This window comes from Macaca fascicularis, chromosome 4, assembly GCF_037993035.2.
Source record: "Macaca fascicularis isolate 582-1 chromosome 4, T2T-MFA8v1.1".
NCBI classification, from domain to species: Eukaryota; Metazoa; Chordata; class Mammalia; order Primates; family Cercopithecidae; genus Macaca; species Macaca fascicularis.
Window position 1 is genome coordinate 31,555,551 of NC_088378.1, and position 20,990 is coordinate 31,576,540.

Consider the following 20,990-nt stretch of genomic DNA (forward strand, 5'->3'; position numbering starts at 1 on the left):
GTTGAAACAAGAGAGCAGGGTGTTTCTTGCTCAGGCAAAACTCAGATATAGGAATTCAAGGGCATCTTATGGCTCCACAGTTCTCTGGGACTCAAGCCACCTCCAACTTTGCATTCTTTCATCCCTAAAATAGTGCCTTGTGTTTAGGTGTCCGGATTGAATTTCAATTATCACATCAATAATCCAAACCACAACATGGAGGAAGGGAAGAGGAATTGACATGTGCCCTCCATCTTAGGACATGTCCCAGAAACTGTGGACACTATTTCTGTTTATATCTCTGTGGTCCACACTTAGTCACATGGTTGCTTGTGCAAAGAAAACTGGAAATTTAGCCTTAATTCTGGGAAACCATATTCCCAGCTAAAATTCTATGATTCTTTTACTAATAAAGAATGGAAAATAGATATTAAGAATTACCTAGCAGGTTTTTTTTCCAGTAGGCTGACTTTCACTATTGAATTGAGCTAATTAGATATTCTTTAAGCTTCTTTCTTGAAGCAGAAAGTTGTATTACAACTGGATCACATATATTTTCTAGTACACCTTTGCACATTATTATAAATCCTAGTATTTCCATCTTCAGCTATTTAATATTTTCCATGAAATATGTTAAAGTCTTTTTATGAGAAGGAAGCTTCAAAAGCCATTTGTGATGTATTTTGTAGTCGCAATGTAGCCTGGGAAACTTCTGGAAGGTTTTTGTTGATAAATAGTTTTATCTAATACATTATAAACAAGCCTAACCTTGTATTTAGGTTCTGACACAGTATTCTGACACTGAAGAGGCTGGAAAATTTAAGTATACTAAATATTAGCTAATACATCAATTTCCTCTACATTTTCACCCTATCCAGGAAAAAAAAAAAAAAAAAAAAGCAAAGTCAGGTAATCAAATAGCATGACTTCCTCTTCCATTCTCCAATAAAAGCCCTGCCACAATCTCAATCTTCAGCTCTGGCACAATGGCTTTTCTTCCTTCCTGGGTTTGTGTACTAGTTGGTTACTTTTCTGCTGCTTTAGCAGGGACTTCCAATCTCTCAGATATAGAGCCCCCTCTGTGGAAGGAGAGTCCTGGTCAGCTCAGTGACTACAGGGTGGAGAACAGCGTGTACATTATTAATCCGTGGGTATACCTTGAGAGAATGGGGATGTATAAAATCCTGTTGAACCAGACGGCCAGGTATTTTGCAAAATTTGCACCAGAAAATGAACAAAATATTTTATGGGGATTGCCTCTGCAGTATGGCTGGCAATATAAGACAGGTAAGAATGACTCTTGTTTTCATTGTAATGATCTAGCAGTAGACCTAAGAAGTGTTTGGGAAATTATACTCTGTATATACCCTACCATGTTTTTAAAAATTGATTCTTTTACTTTTTTTTTTTTTTTTTTTTGAGACGGAGTCTAGCTCTGTCGCCCAGGTTGGAGTGCAGTGGCCAGATCTCAGCTCACTGCAAGCTCCACCTCCCGGGTTTATGCCATCCTCCTGCCTCAGCCTCCCGAGTAGCTGGGACTACAGGCGCCCGCCACCTCGCCCGGCTAGTTTTTTGTATTTTTTTTTTTTTAGTAGAGACGGGGTTTCACCGTGTTAACCAGGATGGTCTTGATCTCCTGACCTTGTGATCCGCCCGTCTTGGCCTCCCAAAGTGCTGGGATTACAGGCTTGAGCCACCGCGCCCCGCCGTAAAAATTGATTCTTTATCTTGCTCTCTTTTCCCTTATAGTATTTGTTTTTCTACCTATCCTTCTCCTTATTCATAAATCCTTCTTTTGTGGGTTTTGCGTTATTATTAGAAAGTTCAATGAGGCATAAGACATAGTTATCACCTGTGAAAAGACATCACATCTCATCTATTGAGCATTTCACAAATATTTATTGAAATTCTACTAAGTGCCACACTCCTTTCTAAGCAATGAGATGAACCGAACAGTCAAGGGGATATACAAAGTGATGTCAAATTAGTTTGAAATTCTTAGAGTTCTAATTATGATAAGAGGTTATAAAGAATCATCACATTGTGCATGAGGATCTTTCTCTGTAAAACATTTGCTTCCTCTTGGAAATAAAGTACCTTACAGTGTATAGACAGAAGTTACGTTTTGGGATAAAATATGCATGAATTGAAAGATACTTTTGTTCTGGTTGATAGAAGCTCATGAGAAAGAGTGGTGCCTGTTTCCCAGTCCACACTGATAACACAGCCAATAAAGAAAATATTGTGTGTGAGAGAGAGGTTAAGAAAAGAGTAATTTCATTTGGAAGAAAAGCAATGATTATTTTCTAATATTTACATAATGCATATTACAGTTGAAACACTTTTGGTGCTTTTTCTCACCTCACATCGTAACCATATAATGTAGTTAATATTATTATCCCCATGTCGTAGATGAGAAAACTAAGGCATTAGAGGTTATTTAGATAAAGTCAAGCTAGTGAGTGGTGGAGCAGGGGTTTGTTTTGACTCTCGATCATCTCTTTTTATGTGTATGCATATTGCTTCATAGTTTCGATTAGGAGGTAGAGGAGGAAATAGAAGAGAGAATCCTTACAAAAGCAAATAATATTTAGGACCTATAATTCAAAAGTAGAAAACAGTGTTGTTGTTAAGGAAAAGAAAAGAAATTTATTGGAGTCTAAAAAATAAAAGATAGAAAAGAATGATGGGAATACCAACATATATCATTCAGAAATAAATGCTTTTGTATCTACAAACAAAATCTATGTGGTTAAGCAGTAGTTACAGCCAGTTCCAAAATGTGTATAATAAATACAACTGTGCATCCTCTCTCCTCCAGGCAGATTAGCTGATCCAACCCGACAGACAAACTGTGGCTATGAATCTGGAGATCACATGTGCGTCTCTGTGGACAGTTGGTGGGCTGGTATGTTCGTTTAAGTGGCAAAATAGATATTAACCTTTCCTGAAAGAAAGCATTCAAATCTAAAATCTTAGGGACAGAGACAGAACTAAAACCACCTTGTTCCTATTTTAAAAAGGAATCTATTTCACCATGTACCTTATGGTCTTTAGGTCACATTAAGAGATTTAACAACCACAACGTCAATAATGATTCCTTAGGACATATTCAGCTTTTCACAGAATGACAAAAATAAGATTCTACAAAAGCAATGGCCTCTGAGGGGCCAGTTCTGGCAGTTAGGTGGGAGGTCCAACTGATAACAAAGAATCTCCAGAATAAGGAACGATGAGAATTGAGACATCAAGACAAATGATGCTTTTTCATTTTGCTCAGACCAGATGTGGTTAATATTGAAACCCATAAACATGCCAGAGATTAATACCTACTGCAATTCATTATACCAATCAGTAATCTCAGGCTTTAATCATATACTTTAATGCTAAAATAACCAGAAGGTATTTTCTAATTCTTTCATTTAATTTTATGCTTTAGTAATGAAAACAATTTATACCACAAATCCTTAGAGGTATTTCCCAATAGTTAGAAACATGACTACATTAAATTTCACTTTTTCAGAGCGACACACATCATATGTATCCTTAAGCATTTTCCTCTTACTACCCCTAATTGTTCTTTTAAAAGACCCATAATAGTAGTGGCCACAGAACTAGAATTCAGAGTTTGTTATTCTTAGATTGGTTTAGTAGTTTGGAGGATTAGCTAGCTACACTGTGGCATAGGACTCCATTCACAAATGCCTGTCTAGGATGAAATATTCTACGTCACTGATTTCATAAGCCTAATATCCAACTAATGAAAATGTCTGAGTCTGCTGGAATAGGTTATACATAGGTAAAATTTTTAAAAATGTAAAAATAGTCTTCTTTGATTGTCAGTCCAATTATCCAATGATCTATTGTCAAAACTTACCCAAAATTTTTGCTTTAAAGGCATAAAATAAGATAAAAATGTAGTTATATCATGGTTACAAATTAAACTTACATATATAAAATAGAAAACATTCATTTACCAAAGCTATAATCATGTTAAAATATTTTAGAGAAAACTACAAATACAATTCACAATAAAACCGTAATAAGAGGTTTTGTACCATTCTGAGGAAAAGTTGATAACTTTCTTCCATTTCTACTTAATACTTTGAAAAGTGACTATTATGAAATCCATTAAAATTACTTCTTGTTTTAAAATATCATAGTCAACTACTTTAGCCAACATGTTATATATTTATGATTATGGGGTTATTAACAGAAACACAATCAAAGTTATGTATTTGACACTTAGGGGGATTTTTGCTCAATATTTTTTTCCTAGTGTTTAGCTTTTATCATGTTTCTGAGTCTGTGAATTTTTTTAAATGACTTATACCTTCCTTAAAAATATCCTCTTTGAAATTTGTTAGTGCTTGTGGTAATAATAAATCTTTTGTTCTTACAGATTTGAATTATTTTCTGTCTTCATTACCCTTCCTTGCTGCGGTTGATTCTGGTATAATGGGGATATCATCAGACGAAGTCAGGCTTTTGCCCCCACCCAAGAATGAGAGGAAGTTTTGTTATGATGTTTCCAGCTGTCGTTCATCTTTCCTTGAGACAATGAACAAGTGGAACACCTTTTACCAGGTTCCTTCTTTATAATCTTAGGAGATAGGAAGAGAATTTATTTTGTCATATCATTTCATCTAGGATTTTTTTGTGCATTGCATAATATTTTCCTTAGTATGCAAATGTAAATTGTTATGGATGATATATTAAAAATATATTGTATAGTAGAGTGCTATGAGTAATTAATACCTACTGCCTCAATACAGCATTAACATAAATCTATCCATTCTTCTTGCCTCAAATACATTATAAAAAATGGTGAGCATACAGGATATTTGGCTGAATGGTGAAGAGGCTATTCTGATTAATTGAATCTTCATGTCCACTAGGATATTAGAAGAAATTTGACTAAAATCAATGAAGAAAAGATATATTTACTAGTACTTTAGTAGATTATTGCATTAGTTCAGATCTAATGAAATATTTTAATAAGATATTTTTGTTACTCATGATTTTATGGTAATTTTAGCAGTGTTAATAGGAAAAAATAAAGACCTTATGGTCTGTATAAAATATAAAGTCTGAAAATAATTGAGGTTCAATACTTACAGATGCATATGCTATTATTAAAACTAATGATGTTTTTGTGTTCTTTAACGAGTGTTAAGCATTAAGGCCATATACATATTTTTACTTAGAAATAAAATTCTTCTTTTATGTAGAATATTGCTAAATTATATATCTGAATATGACTAAATTTCAGGGAGAAGTATTGTATAGTTGCTTAAATATTAATACATTTGACTTCTTTACCTTAGTATTTGCAGTCACCTTTTAGTAAGTTTGATGATCTGTTGAAGTACTTATGGGCTGCACATACTTCAACCTTGGCAGATACAATCAAAAGTTTTGAAGACAGGTAAGAATGTATCTTTAAAGTATCTTTATTTAATATGCTAAATAATTCTGGGCATTATTTATATATTTTTCTTCTTCTTCTAGAGTATTTTTCAATCTTTATATTAAATAATAAGCCTAACCATTGGAGATTATAATGAGGATGTGTAAATATTTTAACATGATCAGGCTTAAAAAGGTGTTTTATGAAGAAAGGGAAAATTTTGAGAAAAAAAGCCTTGCATGAAGAAACAAACAAACAAGCAACAGGCAACACATTTTCCTAATTGTACAAGACAAAATAAAATATAAATATGTAGATGACCTTTATTATTTAATCATAGACACTGTTACAAGAAAAACTGTAGACAGATAAATGTAGCAGAGTTCACTTAAGCAATGAATGATTCATTAATCAGTATCATCCTGAACCAGTAGAGGTTCAGAGAGCTTCACCCAGTGATGTGGGCAGGCAGTATTTATAGACAGAAAAAGAAAGTGACATATAGAAACACTTTGATTGGTTACAGCTCAGCATTTGCCTTATTTGGACATAGTGTGATGAGAAATTTGCCTTATATATGCATGGTTTGATCAGTTGGCAGCCTGTGATTGGCTGAAGCTCAGCTGCCATGATTTGATGAGACTCATATTTGTTACAAGAAAATACTCTTAAGTTCGGTTGCAGTTTGTTTACAAACTACATTAAGTTGCAGCTTGCTACATATGGTGGCAATTTTAGACCAAATTTAATTTAACAATTCCCCACCTTTTGGTCTGCCTCTCAATTTTGAGAGGTTGACCAAAACCTTGGACATTGACACCACTCTCTGTCACTTTCATCATTGATTGATTTGGTATCAGTATGGAATTCACAGTTCACACATCAGGACAGTTGACTGGTTATTTATGTTCTCTTTATGTTTTCATTATTCTAATTTTAGTGAGACCATTTGACATAGAATGAATAGCTGCATAAGAGGATTTAAGACTCTGGGGAGGTTAAGGTGTGCCAGGGAGACTATTACGATGGCCATCAGGAGGCTAATACTAAGAGACTGAAGGAGCCTCCATCCATCAATTGAACCAACACAAATCAAATATATAAATAATAAGCCAGGATAAAAATCTACTTGTTTTAACCAATTAGCTTGTTTGCTGATTTCTTACAACTGAGCTTCTACTTTACCTGATGAATTTATTTAAGTACAGCAGGGATTGTTAGCTAGTGCACATATTCCTCCCTAAAGGTAGTCCAAAGCAAGCCGGTTACCTAATATGCCTTTAGCAAGAAAATCTAAAGAAGTTTGCTGGACAATTATAGCGTTTGCAGTAGAATCAGCTATAGTAACTAATGCATGAGACATATTTCTAAGCATAACCTCCTTTACATTTATACAAAGCCAGAGAAGGAATTTTCTACCCAACAATACCCATTAAGAAGAATTCATACCTGCTGGTAAACCCCTCTTTATTCCATAGTTCAAATTAAGAGTTACAGACCAATATCAAGTTTCCAATTAGTTATGGAGTGACAGGAGTACCCTTGGAATCCCTTAATTGCCAGTGGCTCCTTATTTTGCAATTATTGAGACATGGATTTGCCCACATATATGGTTGGTTGTTAAATCCTCCACAAATAAAAACATATTCCGGAAGAACTCTACAGATAGTCTCCTGTTTGAGATGCCTTGTGCATTATGAGTCAGCATTATGAGTCAGCATTAGTAATATTTGTCTAAGGCCTAATTTTTTAATCATTGTATGGTTAGAAGATACTAACAACTAAAGGATTAGGGTTATAAATTTGCCTACAAACATCGAATTATCTTCCTTTTGTTTTTCAAATTCAATTCTGGCTTAATTTAACTACCAAACTCTCATTATAGGTTTTGCCTACTGTTAGATTTAAACAGGCAGTCTGAATATTTCAGTCTAAAAGTCTAGCTGTTTAGAAAGAACTAGATATTGCACATGGAATATCAGTGAAATTTCTTACAGGATGAACCAGAGTATCTCTAAGATCATGTGAGGATTTAGGTTTAACATGACATATGCAATACTCAGTTAAGTTCCATGCAGAAGTAATTGATTATGAAATCTTCATTATCATATTACATTGCCATGTATAAACAGAAAAGAAACATGGGCCAAAAAGGAAAGGGGGAAAAGACTTCATGTTGACAGAGGAGAAAAGACTTTATTCATGATTTTGGGAAAGCTGTCTACATCAAGGATGCCATCTTCTTCTGGGGGGGAAAAAAACGTCCCTAGTAAGCTTTACCTAGAGGTCTCCAGTGGGTGTACAGTCCCAAGGGTCTGGAGGGGTTCTCTCAAGTTGAGAAATGTGGATCCAAGACTCAAATCCCGGAAGTTGGGCTGCAAAAAAGAGCTTGGTGTGGTCCCTTCTGATGGAGTTCAAGGGCAGTCTTTCTTTGGTGTCATTTCCAAAAGAACTGATCTCTAGGTTTTAGATCATGAATGATCTGGTTGTTATCAGTTGGTGGGCCACAAAGGGCTTCTTTCATCTGGTGAAAATATGCTTTGGCAAAATGCATTGAAGCCTCACAATTTTGAGTCATATCAGTATTTAGAAAAATATGAGATATATGAGGTTTTATTATTAGAGACATAGGCCTTCCAATAACTATTTCACAGAGTCAATCTGTCTTTTCCTACAGGAGTGGATTTGATTGCTATCAATCAGTAGGACCTTTGACCAATGCAATCCAACAAATTCTGTTAGCTTTGTCTGATGCCACTGTGTTTCTAATACCTTTTTAAACTGTTTTACAACTTTTCTGGTAAAATGAGTACCTATATTGCTAGAGATGTTTCCAGGAATGCCCCATAAAGACATTTTCCAATAACCTTTTCACTATTATTATAGCATTAGCCTTCCTGCAGAGAAAAACACCTATAAAACCAGAAAATATGCACTGAAGGTGACAAATGAATTAAATATATTTGTCTGTGTTCAAATGATCCAGCATGTGCCAAAAAAGTATCACTTGAGGTTTTTATTATATTACCAGCATTATCAGTTTAACAAACCAAATATTAGTGATAAGAATAGTCACTCCACCAATATTTTCCTCATTTCAGAATAGTCACTCCACCAATATTTTCCTCATAATTTGGATTATTTTATCTCTTCCTTGATGAGTATAAAGCTTTTAATAATGGAAGTTTTTAGGACCCAGGAAGGACTAGGAGGCCATCTGTGCATTCCATGAGTCCATATTTAACATTGAATTTATATATATTTTTAATATATTTATTATATATTATATATTATAAATTAAAATTTTAATTTTTTAAAAAATATTTTTTTAAAAGTCAGTTTTGACTGGCACACCCAGCACTTTGGGAGCCCAACGTGGGCGGATCATGAGGTCAGGAGTTCCAGACCAGCCTGGCCAATATGGGAAACCCCGTCTCTACTAAAAATACAGAAATTAGTCAGGCATGGTGCCGCATGCCTGTAGTACCAGCTACTGGGGAGGCTGAGGCAGAAGAATTGCTTGAACTCGGGGGCAGAGGTTGCAGTGAGCTGAGATTGCGCCACTGTACTCCAGAGACTGGGGACTGGGTGACAGAGTGAGACTCCATCTCAAAAAAAAAAAAAGTCAGTTTTGTATTTCCAAATCAGGTCGATAGCTTGCTTACTAAATGGGTTATCATAGGTAATTTGACTTGAGTCAATCTCATGATATTTGTTCAAATTGCTTATCTAAACAACTTCACTTCTGGCTGACATAGCATGAAAATCTGCCAAAGCATTTTCTTAGTAATCAATTAATTCTTGTTTGACTTGATGTTGGTTAGAAGTTTTATGAATCAATCAGTCTCTTTGTAACAGTTCTGGGAATTCTCATTCGGTCCAATGGGATGATCAGATTTCTAGGAATTTCATAAAATTTCTGGAACATATATTAATAACATATCCATACAAATACAACTTACAGAAAGTTTAACATTACTTATTATTTGATAATGCTTTCCATATTATTTATCAAATAGGCCCAATTACTTTAATATCTCTCTTTTTATAAGGAGGGCTATCTTTTTGAGATGTTCCAAAGGCCCACCTGCAAAGTCCCAAAGTTAACTTGAGGTCAATAAAAACACTTGATTTAGAATTTCATTTTTTGGAAGCTTGCCAAAAATATCAAAGATTTAAAATACTTGATAAAATAGGATCACAGATCATTTCTAAATATTAATAGTCATCCATTTTAACCAGAGTGATAATTTAAAGATTTTAAAGGCAAACACAGAAAAATTACAGTTATAGAAAAACCTTCGATCTTTTTTAGAGAGGACTCAGTTGTTTACGTGATCAAAAAACCAAATGAAGACAACATGACGCACAGGAAATTATCTTAGTAAAATGCAGAATCTTTGTTTTCTAGGACAATTACTTCAAGGGTAAAGAAAAACTTTTCACAATGTCCTACTAAGAACAGACCAATACTCCAAGAAAACCTTGGCTTAACACAAGGAAACAAATTCTAATTTTGCATCAGTGTACCTTTGATATTAATGCTCGATTTTTAGAAAAACATAGAAATAATTCTCTTCTAATTTTAGCCAACTTGATCAACACAAATTTTTTCACAAGATTTGTATTTCACAAACCTTTGATAACTTTCTTATACATTCAATTTTTGTCCTATACTTCTTCTCTTCTCATTTTGGAACAACAGGTCATTCTATACCAGGATAAAATTTGCTCTTCTGTTTCTTGAACAAAACAAAACATCCTCATATATTATAGCTTTTCTTACCAAAAGCACATTTTACCTGTCTACTTGCATATAGCTTTGTTTTCTTTATTTCTAACTATTTCAGTTATATATAATTAAGAATCTTAACTCCTATTAACCTTAATTTCTAGTGAACACTAGGAAACAAGCAATTGTGAACTGTTGTACCAGCAATCTGTAGACTAATAAATCTATGAATTATACTTTCCAGAAGCGTGTGTTTTCTCCTGGTGAATTTCTCAGTGTGGCACAAAATACGTTTATTAACCACCCCAAATACCTTTGGTCCCTCTGCAATAAAAAACTGTGGAAGAGGCAAAATATTATCTCTATTGAAGACTAAGCTTTGATTTTTTAAAATCTTGCCCAAATTCCTACCTAAGGGGTCTGGGGAGTCATGCCCTATGAACCATAATTTGTCATCAGATGGGTTTTATTTAACCCTATGTATCATAACTTACTTTCCAACATGACTATGGCATATGTGACAAAGAAGAAAAACAAAATATTTTACCCCAAAACATGTTTCTTTGCCATGTTTTGAAATGGCTTGCAAAGCTGTCCTTCCTGGGGGAAATTTGCATTTGTAAAGAATCTCTGTTAACATAGCTAGATCTTTTTCTTCCAGGCCCTCCCAGTCCTGAAGAGATTAACTGAGAGTCTAGCACTTTTTATAGGTCTGAATAGGAAATATTTGTCATCTATTTTCTCTAAAGCAGCCACTATGAGACATCAAAAGTACCATAGTCGTCACATTCTTTTATTTTAACTTGAATATTTTCATTAATCCCAGGTCTTTAAACAAACTCAAACAATTGTTGAACCAGAAAATGTTTAAATTTTCCTATAGCCTGGATCCACCCCCACCCCCCTATTTCAAATCGTCCCGCCTTTCTGGACCAAACAAATGTATTTCTCAAATGTATTTTATTGATGTCTCATGCTTCTCTAAAACGTATAAACCAAGCTGCACCCCAGCCACCTTGGGCACATGTTTTTGGGACCTCCTGAGGGCTATGTCATGGGCCATGGTCACTCTTATTTGTCTCAGAATAAATCCCTTCAAATATTTTACAAAGTTTGACTCTCTTTGCTGACACTATTTTTCAGGTTTTTTTCTTTTTGGGCCTGAGAATTAAATTGTTGTTTGTATAGACTTCCCTCAGCCTCAACTTTCCATTCTCGATGATAAGGCTGTTAAGAAAAAAATTTTGGTATACAAAGGACATCTTTCACACGGAAATTTTATCTTGCTTATGTCCATTTAACTTACCTGTTTTTAACAATTATGTTTGAATGGCTCATAAAAATCAAATGTTAATCAGCTAGTGATTTGCTTATTTTTTTGTCTGACAAATTTTGTAATATAGAGATGACATAAGCTTATTTTTTTCTACCAGGTTTACTGTAGTAATGTAAACATGCAAAGCATTTGGGTTAGTTCTTGTTTTTCTGAAATAATACTTAAATTATATAGGCACTTATTTTCCTTGAGTCAATTAAATACAGCTCTTTCATAATTTAAGTTTGGCACTATCATAAGGAAATAGAAAAATATCACATATATATCATGCATACAGACATATATAAACATATAGACCAAAACAGATCTTACTGAGATGGGAGAGCTCCCTGGACCCCTTTGCAGGACTCATAACAGGGGTGTGGCTTGCTTACTTGGCCACCATGTTCAAATGCCCTGTGGGATGGGGTACATGCAGGTGAGTGGGTGCCAGAGCTGGAGGCTGGGGCAAGTGCTTTTGGGCTCTGGCCTAATGGTACCATCTAGGGGTGTGTTACAATTAATGCTCTTTCAGTAGTTACAGTCCATGGATGATTAAGTGTTAACCAGCTCAGTGAAAAGTCAGGACAGACTTTTACATCCTGCCCTCTTGGTACCCGGGTACTTGTCCAGTGTTCAGGAAGAATTAGGTCACATGGACCTGAAGGATGGTGAATGCAGAGATTTTATAGAGTGATGGAGGCCGCTGTCAGTGGGATAAATGGGGAGCTGGAAAGGGGATGAAGTGGGAAGATAACAACTCCTCTCTGACTATCCTGCTGCCTTTTCAATGTACAAATGTTTCTTCTCTTCTTCTCTGCCACACCACTCTGCTCCTCTGCCAGTGGAGTTTGGGGTTTTTATGGGTATGGGATGGGGTACATGGAGGGCCACAGTAGTTTTGGAAAAAGCAACATTTGGGTGGGAAAACAGAGACGTGAAGTTCTCATTTAGGGCCATGGGCCCAGGCTTATCGGTGGGGACTTTGCTGGGGAACTGCCCTCTTCTACCCAGCATTTCTCTGCCTCCTGTCCATATTATTATGATTTTATTCTAAAAGTTTTAGTCATGTGCCAGGTACACTCATTAATTTATTAAAGAATATCTGGATCCAAAATTGTCTTTTTCTGGCCAATGAAGCAGGCTGTGTGCCCATACGGCCAAAACCCTCCTTTACGTGTGTGTGTGTGTGTGTGTGTGTGTGTGTGTTAGTGAGAGAGAGAAGAAAAAGATAAAACTTTTGGAAGTGTTCACTTACAAGTTTCTGAATAGTTCCTTCGTTTTTTCCTTAGCTCTCTCTAAATTTGCATTTCCAAAGGAATGTCTCTTACATAAGGTCAGGTAGAAAATTTACATTTCAGAGATAAAGAGCTTAGACTTCAAGTTTAAATAACATCATTTGCCTAAACCAAGAAATAAGGGTATAGGTAAAGGCCCAGTTAAGGCACAATGGCCATGAAAAGTACCTTAAACAAAGGCAAGGCTTGTTATGTAGATTTAAAACAATGCTTTTTTCATTGTAAGTTTCTAGTGACCTAGTCCTCCTTTTGTTGCCAGTGTAGAAAAGGAGACAGTCTTACAAATTGAGATTTTCCTTACAGATGTGATTTTTTCATATTAGTCAAGAATTTTTTATGTCCATACTCAGCACAGAAACTTTTAATCTTATAGTCACAGATTAATTAATATTTTAGGTCAGTTTGTTTTCACAATTGAATGACAGACCAATAAGTAGTTGTTTTTCCAAGAAAGAGTTTTGGGGTATAGTAAAGATTATGACAGCAAGAAAGAGGTAAACAGAATTGGCAGCACGGATAACGAGCAGGGGTTTTAAAAGCACAGTTTCAGTTCACTGAGAAGCCACCATGGGAGAAGCAGGATCAAACTGAAAAAACAGAGAGGGCTAATTCTTACAAATGTTTTTCTGAAAATGATCAAAGTGTCAATTAGACAGGATTGAACACAGGGACTTTCCAGATTTGATATGAACCCTCTCCTCCCCCCAAATCCACCATTCAGAGTTTTTCTTTCTGAGGGAATGGCTGATTATTACACCAAAAGTGAGACCTTTGTGGTTTCTTCTGGTGGGGAAACAGTACAGACAAAGGGAGTGGATTCGTCAGATGGCTGGTGTAAAAATAGACAGTTATTTTTTTTTTTTACAACGGCTTGGCTGTTTACAATAAAAGCAGACATCTCAATGCACAAATTTCTTCAGTTTGGGCCCCTCTTGGTTTGGGTTTTAAAATAGGTGTGAATAAGTCTTTTTTGTCCTTGGAGCTGTTGTAACTATGAAGACAAGCACCTGTTTGCATTTTGTAAGGAGTTTTCTCACTGTGGCCACTGTAATTCTAACTGTTGGTAAGATTCACCCATTTCTCTAGAAAAGCATAACTTCTGGGTCCATAGTTCATTTTATTTTATTTTATTTTATTTTATTTTTAATTTTTTTAACATTAAATTGGCTGAAGTTCCAGATGGAGGAGTTCCAGAATCTTTGCATCCAGATGAAATCATGATTTTCTATTTTTTGGTAACGAGACCTACCTATTGAACACAGTCCAGTTTCTGTCTGACCCAGTCAGACACCTGAGGCCTCCCTATAGGACCCACTCCTGTTTCTGTAATGACTTTTAAATATGGTCCAGATCAAAAAAATGCTCAAATGAATTCAAAGAGCTTAAAACACAAGTTCATGGAGTTTGAATCTAAGAAAGAACTCATCCATAACCCCAGTTGCTGTAAGAGTGTAAGTTTGGCACTATCATAAGGAAATAGAAAAATATCACATATATATCATGCATACAGACATACATGAACATATAGACCAAAACAGATCTTATTGAGATGAGAGAGCTCCCTGGACCACTTTGCAGGACTTGTAGCAAGGGTGTGGCTTGCTTACTTGGCCACCATGTTCAAATGCCCTGTGGGACGGGGAGCATGCAGGTGAGTGGGTGCAGGGGTTCAGTGAGCACAATGAGCCCTGGAAAGGACCTTTGCTTGGTTACTTGGTGCTTCTGGGGGTTGCTGGAGGTCTATTTTGTTTTGGTGTCTCTATTCATGTTAGTAGCTTTCCTCAGGTATCCGGTAATACTTGACTGTCTACTCAAATTTAAAAAGAATCACTTAGAAGACCTTACTGTGTGAGTGGAAATTTTCAACTAAGAACATATCTCTCAAGTAATCTTGCTGGGTTGTTTAGGTAACCTTTTAAATATTGACACTGTCGTAGAAAAAAAATGGGTTCTTGTCACACAACCAGGAAAAGTCAGGCACAGACGCTTTGAAGGGTGAGGGGAGTGGAATTTATGGGGCAAAAAGGAAAAAGGAAAAATTATTCTCAGCAAACCAAGAGAGAGTCCTGCTAGCAGGTTTCCTACCTCACAGTTTGAACACCAGGCCACCACTCCAGCTGAAAAGAGCAGGCTCCTCCCCTGTGTAAGGTGCAAATTCCCTGTGGCTCCACCCCATGCCACCAGTGAGTATGTGGGCATGCTCAGACAAGGCCCTGGGCAGGTTTCCTTATCTGCACAAAAGCATCTGATGTAAACACTTGTGGGGCAGGTTGGAGATTCTCTGGGGTCCCCTTTTTATCTACCTAGGCATTTGGCTGTCTCAACACTATGGTTCCAATAACTTCAAGTCTTTTCTCTTGAGCTCACCCAGTTTCCAGAAGAGACACTTTCACTCACCTGCTTCAGAAGTCAAGGCGTGACTGCTAGTATTATTGAAAGTCAAGAGAGAATGAAGAAGCAAGGGGAGGGCGTCTTTGCATTCAGTATATCATTTCCACTTACATCCCCTGTATCCAAGGTGGTGTTCCTACCTTCAACCATGATTAGTTCACACAGTGCAACGACCCTCTGTTCTACCCCTTCCAGGGCAAGCAGTGGTAGTTTCCTACTATTTGAAATCTGGAAGGAAATCTTTGTATATGATTGCTTCTTTAAAGTCTTTTAATCTCCCTGATTTTAGCAATCTCCTTTCACCCAGAGAGTATTACTCAGACTTAAATCGAGGAGAATTCTACAAATTATATTAGCATTATTCTTCTGTTTTCCTCTCTGGTTGCTTAAAATTTAGTTTTCTTGATTCTATTAAATCTTTTCAACTAGTTCTTTTCAATTTCCAGCTTCCAAAATCTTGTTGTTCCCCACATGTTCTGATTTTATTTCTTCTGTCATTTTAATGGAGATTTGGTAGGTTGTAAAAGTACAAGTATTTGTTAAAAACAGCATTTTTACTAAAAAACTCTTTTACCTAAAAATTCCCTTCTATTATCTCTTTAATTGGGATCAGTTCAGAATATAATAAAATATTGTGTTATGGATAAATTTATATATAGGTGCACTATTAATAAAGCAAAAAATACATATTTTCTATTAATTCACTTCACTGAAAGTTTAATAATAGTTCCTCAGGCAATTTGAATAGTTTCAAAGCCTTATATTGGTGAAAGGTAAATCTTTTAATATGATTATTATGGAAGATTTCAAATGCCCACTTATGTGCTCTGATTTGTTAATCTACCTATTTATGAGGTCTGGTTTGTCAAGGTCTGTGAATTCATATTACAAGATTCAAGGCTAATGATTGTTCCTTGAAATGAAGTAATAGTGTACAAATTAAGACGCTTTGCTTTGAAGTTACACAGACCTGAGTTTTAAATCCTGACTCTTTTGACCTAGGAATTCAAACTGGGAGAAACTCAATTTTCTTATTTTTAAAATAGCAATAACAATAGTATATGCCACATAGTGCAATTTTGAGGATTAATTAAGAAATTCATAAGTTATGCTTAATGTACTACTGGCATATGAGAAATATTCAATATAAAGTAACTATTATCACCAGGACAAAAAGCAGTAGTAAAGAACATGGGTTTCAAAGGCAGATAGATTGACAGGGTTTAAAACAGGGCCCTGCAATTTACTATGTGTGTGGCCCTGAGTTAAGTTAGCTCTGTTTGAAAGAAAGCAGCCCAATCAACAACCACTAAACCTCAGTGTTGTACAACTGTGTTTATTGCTCAGATGTCTGGGGTTTAGATAAGCAGCTCTGCTGGTCTTTCCTGGGTTCACTCTCATGTTGGCTGATTTTGATTGGCTGCAGCAAGGATGACTGGGGAAGCTCAGCTCTGTTCCCTGACTCATTCTACATCAGACAAGCCTGGTTGTTTTCCACAGTGATGGCAGAATTGCAAGAAAGAATAACCAAATTGTGAAAATGCATTTCAAGTTTATGCTATGACAAACTAGTTAATATTATATTTTTTATGTCAAGTTACATGACTGAGTCAGGAGTGGGAATTTCCACCTATCACCTAATGTAGGAAGAACCAGTACTGAAAGTTACAAAGCAGAAGACAGAATTGTAGGGATTGGTAAAGAAATGGGGCCATGGTTGCAATCTATTACATGCTGTGAAATAACTCTAAAAGCTCATCAGTTACTTTCTTTAGGTAAATATATATTAAGGAGTATTTACTTGAGACAATACTGAGTATTTTGTAGCTTGCATATACTCAGATATAACTCTATGGCTCTGTATCCTCAGATTGGCTGACTTACGTATACCTGTGCTTCTACTTTATGTGAACTATTTCAAGTGTACTTTAATTCTTTCTTTAGTGACTACATTCTATCTGATCATTAGGTGAACTGACCAACAAATCATTCAACTGATGCATTTGAAGAGTTTATTGAATTTCTTCACTGCTCTTGTGATTTCTGTGTATTGAACTGGTGCCCTCATCCCATCTCTCCCAGTGATTCTGACTTACTTCCAATTTGTTTAGTACATTGTTACTGGAGCTCTGTGGCCCTTGTTCAAAATCTTTATGACTTCACATTTCCTTTCATCTTTACTTGGTGGGTGACTGTAACGTATCAAGGGGAATTGAATCCAGACCAAACACTTCTGTTATCAACAATCCAACTCTGCCCACCCTACCACTTCCAAGTATAGAGCAGGGAGGATCCCACAAGCATGGGAGTCAAACAGACAACGGGTATTATCTGTGTTATGTTATAGTTTATTTAATCTCAACAAGCATAATGCAAGCACCTTCTGTTTAATGTATCCTTTCTATGTTGCTGTCAAAATAAAATCAGATAATCTAATTTCTAGACATTATAATAGAAATAACTAGAGAAAAAAATCTTCAAATATGTGAATGATATGATGTTATGGGAATATAGAAGAGAAGAAAGTGGTAGATTCCACCTCAGGTGGGCTGGAAAGCTTTGTGAGGAACATAATATCTATGATGAGACTTGAAACAGAATGTACCTGGTGAACCACATGGTGAGTATACAATGTACCTGGTGAACCACATGGTGAGTACCTGGTGAACCACATGGTGAGTCTCAGGGAAAACAAGTCTGTTTGCAAAACTACAAGTTGTTCAGCATGATTAAACAGCTGACAGAAACAGAAGATGTGACTTTTATAGTTTTAAAACTACTGAATATACCTTTAATCTTTCCATTGTAATTATTTGTCCCCATTTCTTAGGCGAAGCTAAACTTTCTCACCTATTATGGGGAAAAATAGTTACAGAGGCTTTTGTAATAATTACAGAGTCTTTTCTAACAATTACAGAGGCTGTTTTTCTACCCGAGGCTTCCTGTGGTAGAAAATGCCAATTATTTAGAAATTAGATAGTAAAAATCAGACATCTTTTTTTCTACAAAGCTCAATGTTTCTAGGATTCCATGGCTTCAAGAAATCAACAGTTTCACAAAGGATATTTGAGTCTAGCAAAAATTTTGCTTTAGACCTTTGATATTTATCTCTACACTGGCAAAGAGTATGATTTTAAAATGCCTTACTTTTGGTTATTAGGTGGTATTCAAGTATAATGTGCTGAATTAAAGAAGATAAAATGCAATGTAAAATGTAAACAATTAATGAGATGATTCTTCCTAGATTTAGAAGTTTAATGAGCCATCTTCACACCTCCTGAGGGATGGAATAAAGTCATCACATTATCAATCCTATTTTCTAAATTATAAAATTATGAATTTAGTTTGTTGGCAGGAACCAATTTTTTCTGAAGGTAATGAGGTTGAAATTCTGAGGTGACTAATTATAATTAAGTACTTTTCCATTTGTCTTTTAGATATGATTATTATTCTAAAACAGAAGCACATTTTGAGAGAAGTTGGGTACTGGCTGTGGATTATTTAGCTGCAGTCCGCTTTCCTACAACCTTGATAAGAACATCTAAGTTCCAGAAGGGCCTGCCACCGCGAATTCTTCTTAATACTGATGTAGCCCCTTTCATCAGTGACTTTACTGCTTTTCAGAATGTAGTCCTGTTTATTCTAAATGTGCTTGGCAATGTGGATAAATCTACAGGTAAGACCCTTAAAAGAATACTTTTAAAAATCAATATTATGTTAAAAAAGTAGAGGAAGAAATAATAATTAAATCAGTGATATAAACATTACAGCACTCCAAAAATAAAGTTATGATTTCCTGTGGGTATCCATTCTATTCCTTTAGCAATAATCACTCTTGATATCTAGAACCATTTAATGAGCACACATTTTAATCCTCTTACATATGGCCTGTCCTTTCATCTGGAGACCATGTTGAAACTTGAAGTTGGCAAACCAACTGAAACACTCTTTTTTTTGTTCTACATACTGATATATATTCCTTATTTTGATCATCAGATCTTTTTTTTAAAACAAACAAACAAACAACAAAAAAAAACTTTCTACTTTGCTCTTAAAGAAAATGAAGACATTTCAAAAGAAAACCTGCCATGATTAATGAAATTACTAGCAATTTGGCTTACCTGAGTTCCCTTGATCCAGTACTATTAGTCATGGAAGAAGGGTTTTATTCCAGCCCCTCAAATGCTGGATCTTCTAGTGAGTAAAAAAAAAAAACCAGAGGATTCTTTATCTACCAGTTTGAAAGTGACTGTGTCATTCCCATTTGCCATACATGCACTGAAGCATTGAGCCAAACTTAAAACATAATTATATTATTAATGTTTTTCAAAGCAAAAACATCGAGTCTGAAAGATAAAAATGGAGGAAATTAAATGTGAATAAATTAAACCTATGTTGTAAAAAAATCTCTGCATCAGTTAGAGTAACAAAAACATCCAAACACTTTATAGACTTCATACAGTTGAAGTTTTTCCTTTGGTTCTAGTGTGGCATTCTCTGTCAGTAGGCAGCTTCCCTTCACACAGTGAGTGAGTCGCGGAGCAAGTCTCCTTCACTCTGTGAAAGTTTTTCTTGGAGCTTTTTCCCAAAAATGAGTTGATCCAATTTATTCAGTTTAATAGATGTTTAGTGTTATTATTAGTTATTGCCAATAATATAACAATGACATTTTATATATATCTTTTGTTACATAATGTATTATTTTACCACCAAATTCATAGAAAGAACATGAAATAAAGTTGGTAAGTCAGATATTGCCAAATGGTATTGCCAATAATGCAATGAATGACATGCCATGTTTACTTTTCTTTGTATAATTTATGATTTTACCCCTAAATTAGTAGAAAGGAAATGAAATAAAATTATGAGCCATATATTGCCAAAAAGTACTTTAAAAAATTTGCAAGAGTTTACATGTAATAATTTTGTATCTTTTACAGGTTATCTTTGTACAGAAAAATCTAATGTATCTAGAGGTCATTCGGAATCTAGCTCTAGAATTTACGGAAATAACTCCTGAAACATTTAACTTGAAACTTCAAGAAATGATTAATGAATTAAAAATGAAAAACTCTAACTTGACAATCAGTAATTTCAAAAAATTAATGTAATCATGACCATGTAGTTTTATTATTTCTGATGTTTTTGATTTATGCTTATTTGTTAAGATCTTGTACATGTATTAAAAACTTAAATGCACTCAAATTAAAAGTGATGATTTTGCTCATGATTTTAAAATTCATTAATAATTAAAATGTTTAAGATAAAAGTATATTGCATTATGCTACGAAAAAAACTGAGAAATTAACAAACATATTAAACTTGTGTAGCTCTTTTGTTGTTATCCTATCATCAAATTTCATGACATTTAGACTAATATATATTGCTGATTTATAAACAAAATACAGATCATTTTGAAATAAAATACTGAAAGGCAGTTTAAATTTTTTAAGTTCATAAAATTGAATTGGAAAATAGAATACACTAACTCATGTGTCAGTTTTCTCTGTGTTTTTGCTGACCACAAGTTTACAGCAATTATACAATAGAGTTCCCCTCCTTTCACCCACACTTGACAATGAATTCATTATATATAAAATGTATAATTAATGAGTGAGAATACACTGGCCAGGAGGTGGTGATTTCTAGAGCTGACATGGAGCTTTCATATGAAAGTGTTCCCAGGGTCTCATTCACAGACTAAATCTACCCACTAACTGTTGGAAAATGAAATTGGACAAATTGGTTTGAACAGATGGGTACTGGATTAGGAAAGATGTAGTTTAAATCTCAGCAATGGTTGGGCATGGTGGCTCATGCCTGTAATCCCAGCACTTTGGGAGGCTGAGGCGGGCAGATCACTTG

The 20,990-nt window shown here is 35.2% G+C and overlaps 1 protein-coding gene across 1 annotated transcript; it reads left to right on the forward strand.

Annotated features, from left to right (window-relative positions):
• Positions 1–953: 953 nt before the first annotated feature.
• Positions 954–20,336, forward strand: C4H6orf58 (chromosome 4 C6orf58 homolog). Its single transcript, XM_005551768.4, has 6 exons — positions 954–1,266; positions 2,801–2,887; positions 4,382–4,566; positions 5,307–5,407; positions 18,563–18,801; positions 20,066–20,336. Exons 1-6 carry the CDS (start codon positions 966–968, stop codon positions 20,143–20,145), a joined length of 993 nt encoding a protein of 330 aa, XP_005551825.1. The 5' UTR covers positions 954–965; the 3' UTR covers positions 20,146–20,336.
• The last annotated feature ends 654 nt before the right edge of the window (positions 20,337–20,990 follow it).

Bases quoted from the DNA above. Each gene is read 5' to 3' on its own strand.
- C4H6orf58 (XM_005551768.4), top strand. From the start codon at position 966: ATGGCTTTTCTTCCTTCCTGGGTTTGTGTACTAGTTGGTTACTTTTCT. The intron at 1,267-2,800 runs GTAAGAATGACT...TCTCTCCTCCAG, and splicing joins TGGCTGGCAATATAAGACAG to GCAGATTAGCTGATCCAACC. The intron at 18,802-20,065 runs GTAAGACCCTTA...TATCTTTTACAG, and splicing joins CAATGTGGATAAATCTACAG to GTTATCTTTGTACAGAAAAA.